Source organism: Choloepus didactylus, chromosome 5, assembly GCF_015220235.1.
Source record: "Choloepus didactylus isolate mChoDid1 chromosome 5, mChoDid1.pri, whole genome shotgun sequence".
Classification (NCBI taxonomy): Eukaryota; Metazoa; Chordata; class Mammalia; order Pilosa; family Megalonychidae; genus Choloepus; species Choloepus didactylus.
This window is the reverse complement of record NC_051311.1, coordinates 32,626,436-32,633,791: the sequence shown is the minus strand read 5'-3', so window position 1 is coordinate 32,633,791 and position 7,356 is coordinate 32,626,436. Positions and strand designations below refer to the sequence as shown.

At 58.6% G+C, this 7,356-nt stretch overlaps 1 protein-coding gene across 1 annotated transcript; it reads left to right on the top strand.

Annotated features, from left to right (window-relative positions):
• The first annotated feature begins 593 nt into the window (after nt 1-593).
• EN2 (engrailed homeobox 2) lies at nt 594-6,491 on the top strand. The gene is made up of 2 exons (XM_037837451.1): nt 594-2,260; nt 5,920-6,491. Exons 1-2 carry the CDS (start codon nt 1,549-1,551, stop codon nt 6,234-6,236), a joined length of 1,029 nt encoding a protein of 342 aa, XP_037693379.1. The 5' UTR covers nt 594-1,548; the 3' UTR covers nt 6,237-6,491.
• Nucleotides 6,492-7,356: the final 865 nt, after the last annotated feature.

The following is a 7,356-nucleotide window of genomic DNA, read 5'->3' as shown; positions in this document are numbered from 1 at the left end:
GAAGCTGCCAGGGTTATCAAAGTCAAGTTTAAGTGACAATTTTCCTCTCCACCAGCAAGTAAAGCGGACTACAAAAGTCTCTTTGTATTTCGGCTGCTCATTTAATATTATTTATGCATTTTTGTGCAAGGAATTGTGGGATTTTTGCCCCACAGTAAACAATATGGAAATGTTAAAAACAGCAATCTTTTAGCGCGCAGTTATATACATAACACAGTGACTTGGCTGGCCTATTGCGGCGGCTTCTTATATCAACGAACTGGGAAGCGAAAGCGGAAGCGAACGAAGCGGACGCCGTCCCGGGGTGTCGCTGGGTTTAGGGGCTCGCTCTGCCGGCAAACCTCATTTTCATGCACCCGGGAGCCGGGAGGACGCGGCCGCTTTAAGGGGGGGAGGGGAGGGGAGGGGCTGCGGCGGAGGAGGGGCGGCGGGCCGGCTCCTGTCACCGAGCGGCCGCCGGCGGGTCACGTGGGCGCGCGGCGCCGCGGCCATTGGCCCGAGGCACGTGTCCAGGAGACCGGCCCGCGACGTCACTCGAGGGGGCTCTATTAAAAATAAGAACAAAAATCCAGAGTGAAAGTGTTTCAGGTTCAGCTAAGTGGCCTCTAAATTTCGCCAGCCCGCGCGAGAGGCGAGGCAGCGCCAGGGCGCGGAGCCTGCGAGGGAGCCGAGGGCGGCGGCCCGGCCCCTCCGCCCGCCCGCGTGCGCCCCCGCCCCTTCCCTGCCCCTCACCCATGCAACTTGGAACCCGGAGCTCCGAGGGGGCACGGCGCGGCGGCGGCGGCGGCGGCGGGGGAGCGTCCCCATGCCGGTTGTGCGCTCCCGCCCGCCAGCGGGGAGGCGGCGGCGCGTAGAGGGGCCAGAGCGCCGAGCGCAGCCAGCAGCCCGCGCCCCTCCATGTGTGTGCTGGCGGCGGCGGCGGCTCCCGCGCTGACGGCTCCGGCTCCGCACCCTCGAGGACGCCGCGCGGCCGGCCCCGCCGGGGGAGCCGGGGTAAGGGGGCGGGTGCGGCCGGGCCGGGCTGGCTGCGCGAGCTGGAGCGGGGCCGGAGCGAGAGCGTGAATGCTGCGGGGAGAGCGCACTGCCTGGATGTCCACGATTAAAGCCCCGGGCGGCAGCTGCGGCAGCGCCAGAGCTGGAGGAAGCAAAAGGCAAAGAGGAGAACGGAGACAGAGAGGACAGGGGCAGGAGGGGTAGGCATTTCCGGCGCCTCCTGGTCCCCACTGCTACTATTGTTACTGTTTAGCATCTGGGTGCGCTTGGGAAAAAAAAGGAAAAAAAAAAAAAAAAAGGACCTGACTCTTCCCTCTCCCGGCGTTTCTGCACGCAGGGAGAATTATTATTTTTCTAACCCGACTCTTGGATTCGAACGTGGCCCGGCTCAGAGAGGAGCCGGCTACTTTTAAGACAACAGCCCTGGCCGCAGCAGCGTCCCACACCCTCGGAAGATTCCGCGTGGGTTTCAGTGCGTGCCGCCGGCGGGCCGAGGGCTGATTATTTTGGGGGGTGTGGAGGGAGGTCCCCCGGAGAAACAATTTGGGATATATTATGAACAGCATGGAGGAGAATGACCCAAACCCCAGCGAAGCGGCGGCGGCGGCGGTGGAAGGACAGCCGCAGCCAGAATCCAGCAATAGGGGCAGCTCTAGCGGCAGCGGCGGCGGCAGCAGCCCCAGCGACGTGGACACCGGCCGCCGGCGGGCTCTGATCCTGCCCGTGGTCCTGCAGGCGCCGGGCAACCACCAGCATCCCCACCGCATCACCAACTTCTTCATCGACAACATCTTGCGGCCGGAGTTCGGCCGGAGGAAGGACGCCGGAACGTGCTGTGCGGGCGGAGGGGGAGGAAGAGGAGGCGGAGGAGAAGAAGGCGGAGGAGGAGGAGGCTGCGCGGGCGGTGCAGAGGGAGGCGGCGGCGCGGGCGGCCCCGAGCAGCTCTTGCTGTCCGGCGCCCGCGAGCCCCGGCAGCACCCCTCCTCTTTGCCCGGGGCGGGCGGGCCGCTGTCCTGCGGTGGGAGCGACTCTCCCGGCGACGGTGAAGGCGGCTCAAAGGCGCTCTCGCTGCACGGCGGGGCCAAGAAAGGCGGCGACCCGGGTGGCCCCCTGGACGGAGCGCTCAAGGCCCGCGGCTTGAGTGGCGGCGACCTGTCGGTGAGCTCGGACTCGGACAGCTCTCAGGCCAGCGCCAACCTGGGCACGCAGCCCATGCTCTGGCCGGCCTGGGTCTACTGCACGCGGTACTCGGACAGGCCTTCTTCAGGTAAGCCCCGGCGGGGATCCCCGGGATCCCTTCCCGCCGCGGGGAGCTCCGGCGTGGCTGCTGGGGGTGGCCCTGGCGCAGGAACGCTCTCACGGTGGCGGCTGGAAACTTCCAGGGAGGAAGAAGATCCCCCTTCCTCCTCTTCCCGCCTCCCCCCACCCCCACCCCACACAACACACACAAAGACACACACACCACACATACTGCGACATTGTGTGCGGCTGACTCTGGCCCAGGCATCAGCGAGGAGAGAGCAGCATTCGCAAGCGGGTAAAAACAGACCGATTTAGAACAACAGAAACGAAGGGCCTTCGTCGCTCCCTGCCTAGTGGGACCTTTCCTCACTGCCCACAAGCCACCCCCTATCCTGTTTGGGGTTTATTGAGGGGAAAGGGGGTGGCTGGAAAACAAGCCCGGGAACGCAAACTCGCAGCCCTTTCTCCACCTCTTTCCAACTCTGACCAGACTCGGGATCCACGCCCCCCACCCCACCCCCAAGCCCAGACTGTTCTCCTACAATCCAATTATACCAAGATGTTGCCAGGGAAGAAAAGGGAAAGCGTCCCGGGCTTTTCGTTTCCGACCTTTAGGCCTAGGGTCGGAGTGGGGTGAGTGGGTGGACTGGAGGATTGGGAGGGAAGTGATGAAATAAGAGAGGTGCCCTTTTTGCTTTGCCCAGTTTTATTTGCCCGAGCCCGCCGCGGAGGATCTTAGGCCCCTCCTGCAGATTGCTCGGAAGGAGGGCAGGCAACTGTCCCGGACCCCAGGACTTGTGCAGTCCCTTAAAAAGAAAAGACTTTCTCGCACAGAGGTTTCTTCTGGACTGTCCAGGCGTAGCAAAGGAGCAGATTTAGGAGAGGGCGTGTGTGTGTGAGCCCTGGGATGTGTGCCGGGGTTGCTTTTGGTCCATTTTTCTTATGTCTGAGATTGTAAAAGGCTAAATCCGTGCCCTTGTAGAAATCATTGGGCACATTAAATGCTGATCTGAGTCTGGGAACCGCCATTAGGAACGGTCTCCATTTGTGGAGAAGGTTCAAGTCAGTGCGAGTCCTGGCAGCGTCGACCGGATGCGCCCCTCTTTCCCCCCAGAACCCTCAACTGTTTTGCCGAATTCGTTTATCCTGCTTACAACGCAACCGAGTCTCTCCTCGGCTGCCTTCCCGCAGAATAAAAATGCAGATGTGGAAATTCTGACGAAATCAAAAATTTTCTGGCTATATCTGAAATTTGCTCCATTGTTCTCGCCTCCTTCCCTTTGTTAATATTTAATTAACATATATCCTCACAATGCCCAGGCCGGGTGAGAAACCTCCGCGGGCGCTTTGTGCGAGGGAGGGAGTCGGAGCCGCCTCCAGGCCTCAGCCAAGCCCGCGGGAACCCAGCAGCCAGATTCCCATCCGGGAGCTGCTGGTCTTCCTGTGTTTTGTTTTAGTTTTAAAATCCCTGTAAACTAACGTTTAGTTGTCTTGGCGTTTAAAAAAGAAGAAAAGGAGAGAATTTTCTTGTTAAGGCTTAGTTCTGTTTCTGAGACTCCTAAATTTTGGCGTTTTCAAATAAAATCAAGAAAGAAAGGGAACTAGAAATTATGATTTTAGGGAGATTTTCCGACCACAGAATAGCATGTGCCTCTCTGAGGGCGGATTGTATGTGCATTAACAAGAACCCCACACGCAGAGGAGTTTGGGGTGTAATGAGTATGCTTCTCAGCCGAGAGCAGGAGTAGAGCCAGAATCCAGTCCCAGGAGCTCAGAGGCTGCGTTCGGGGTCAGAGGCAGGTACGGGCTCGGCCGGGATTCTCTCCCACATCCTCACCAGCATCCCACCTCCTTCCCCGCTTCCCTAACTCCGGAAAGGAGCCGCACCTGCGGTTCCCCAGCATCGCCGGCGGGGCCTCCCTCAAAACAAGGCCGCGCCCGAACGGAGCCGGGGCCCCTGGGCGTGTGGAGACTCGTGTGGGTTTATGGGTGTGTATCCGCGCGCCCATGTGTGTGCGTAAGTGTGGGTGTGTTTTCTAGAAACTAAAAGATGAGAATGTCCCATGTCCCTCTTCCACAGCCCCTCTTTCTAAGTTTGCCTCTAAGACAAAAGCGCATGGTTTAGTTCCCGGGAGGGAGGTTTGGGCGCCCAACCTGGGCCTTAGGCAGTCCCCTGACCCCTCTCCACGCACGGCTTGGGCCCCCCCTGGTCCTTCCCTCCCGGCCTGGAGTGCAGCTGGTGTGGGGGGGTGTGTGTAGCCCAGGCCCTCCTCAGCGAAGTTCCTGTGCCTTGTAGAGGGGACAGGGGCGCTGCCGGGATGCCTGCCGGCTGGATGGAGCCAGTAAGGATCCAACCTCTCTCCAGTTAGCTAGCTCCCGCCTCCTACCCAGAAATCTAGGCCCTGATTCTCCCTGAAAGTTTATTCAAGAATCTTATATATTCCTAAACCCAGACTTAAGGTCACAACCCCCTCCCCCAACGGCCCTTTCCTGCCTCTTCCCTCATAGACACCCTAATGTTTACCATTTGAGGCAGGTCCAGGGTTTAGCTTCTTGATCACCACAAAAAGAAACCTGCTTGCCACTTCCCTCCCTCTTCTCCTCTTACTCAAGTCTTTTTCTGATGGATGGGTCCTAGGAGTCTGAAAAGCACCACTGCCAGAAATGAGCCTTAAGTTGTGTTGGAGGCACTTGGGTGAAAACGCAGGGGTGGAGTTCAGAACTAAATAAAGTGTGACAGTCTGTCCAACTGTCAGATGGTCCCACCGTGTGTCCTCCAGTGAGATTGCTCCCGGGCCTGGGAGATGGGCTGGCCGACACTGTCCATCCCAGAGGAGGGACCAGGTCACCTCTCCTGTCCTAAAGGGGCTGGGGAGACCTCCACAGGGGGTAGGGGAGCCATCAGTGGTCAGTGTCCCTCGGAGCCCAGGAAAGGATGTGCACACTTCATCTGGTCCTTAAAGGAAAGGTGCACTTGGGCAGACTGGGCCAACCAGAGGGGGCCTCGGAAAGGAGGCTAGGGTGGAGGAGAGACACTCTGAGGCCCTCCTGTTCTCAGGACCCACCTGCCACTTGCTGTCCTCAGCCCTTGGCACCCTGCCCAGTTCCTGTAGGTGTCCTCTTTGCAGCCCTGGAGGTATCCTCCAGCTTCTCTGCCCATCCCACACTTTCCCCGTCTTTCTGCTCACCTCCTTCCCAGCATCTGGGCCCTCTTCTTTAATCCTGGAAAGAGCATTGGAAAGGGCTGGGGAAAGCCCTGCCAGAAAGTTTTGTTTTTGTTTGTTTGTTTGTTTCATTTTCCTGGGGAGCTTAACTTTTAAAGCTTTACCTTTGCGTTTGTGATTGATCTTTCCACCAAGCCTGCACAATCTGTTTGCTGTGAGCCCCTTACCCCCACCCACATCCAGACTCCCCTTGCCTGTCTCCTTGCTCTTCAGGGGTGAGTCGTGGACCGTTGATGTGAACACAAGCCCAGAAGGAAGTTCTCCCCTCTTCCCAGTAGTTCAGCTAAGAGGCCTTGGGCGAGTCATTTCCCCTCTCCATGCTTGTGTCCCGCCCATAAGATGAGAGGGTTGGACCTCCCCTCCCAGCTAGTGTGTCTGGTGTGCTGATCCACCTCTGGGGAGCGAGGTGGGCCAGTACCCTCGGTGACCGGTGTTCTCTCTGTCCATCACGCCTACCCAGGGCCCAGGTCTCGAAAACCAAAGAAGAAGAACCCGAACAAAGAGGACAAGCGGCCGCGCACCGCCTTCACCGCGGAGCAGCTGCAGAGGCTCAAGGCCGAGTTCCAGACCAACAGGTACCTGACTGAGCAGCGGCGGCAGAGCCTGGCTCAGGAGCTCAGCCTCAACGAGTCGCAGATCAAGATTTGGTTCCAGAACAAGCGCGCCAAGATCAAGAAGGCCACGGGCAACAAGAACACGCTGGCCGTGCACCTCATGGCGCAGGGCTTGTACAACCACTCCACCACGGCCAAGGAGGGCAAGTCGGACAGCGAGTAGGGAAGGCGGGCGGCGGGAGGAGGACACCGGGAGTCCAGCTTTCAGTCCACGTTAAACAATGCAATAATTTAAAAACATGAATAAAGGGCCAGTGTATAAAGATTATACCAGCATTAATAGTGAAAATATCGTGTATTAACTATGATTCTGCAATATTCTATGTATATATAATTTACAGGTGGTGTAAAATCCAAAATATCTGACTATAAAATATTTTTGAGTTTTTGTGTTTATAAGATTATGCTAATTTTATGATTTTTTTTTTTTTTTTTTTTTTTTTTGCGAGGGGGCTGCTGAGGGTTTCATCTTTTTTAATCCCCTAAGCTCCATTATGGGACATCGTACCCTTTTTTTTTTTTAATTCAAAAGAAGAAAAAAATTAAAACAACTTGCTGAAGTCCAAAGATTTTTATTGCTGCATTTCACACGACTGTGAACCGAATAAATAGCTCCTATTTGGTCTATGAGTTCTGCCACTTTGTCTGTGTTGGCTTTGGAGTGAGGACAGGCAGGAGGGGTCCAGGCTTCGGCTGCTGGGCTCACGGGATCCCAAACGTCTCGGTGACCTCTGGCAACGGCAGCCCAGGGAGACCAGGCGGGGGGCGGAGGGAGGACGGTCGGGGTCCTGTGCTCTTTCTCCTCGCCAGGGCTCTTTGGACGGGTTCCGGCGCTTGTCCGTGGGGACCGGCAGCGCGGTGGCGCCCTGTGCCTGCCCTGGGAAGTCGCGGCAAAACCGCCGTCGCCTCCCTCGCCCCTGGCAGTCGCTCGCGATCCAGGCTGGCCTGCGGCTTCGCACGGCGCGTTCTTCTGTCCTTCCTGCCGTTTCTCTCCCCTCGCCCTGCTGCTCGCTGAGGCCCGGCCGGCGCCTCGGTGCGTGCTTCCATCGGCGTCTGTTTCCCTGGCCCTGTCCCGCCGCAGCCCAGTGCGAGCCGCCAGCGCCAACCCTCCCTGCCTCTCGGCACCGCCGCTGCGCGCCGCGGCGTTCCTGGGCCCCGGGGCTGAGGTGGCCGCGGTGCGTGGCCCGAGCCCCGCGAGGCGTGAAGCGAAGCTCTTATCCCCAGACCTGGGCCTGGGGAGGGGGGGAGGGTTCCTGCTGCAACATCACCTCCCACCCCCACCC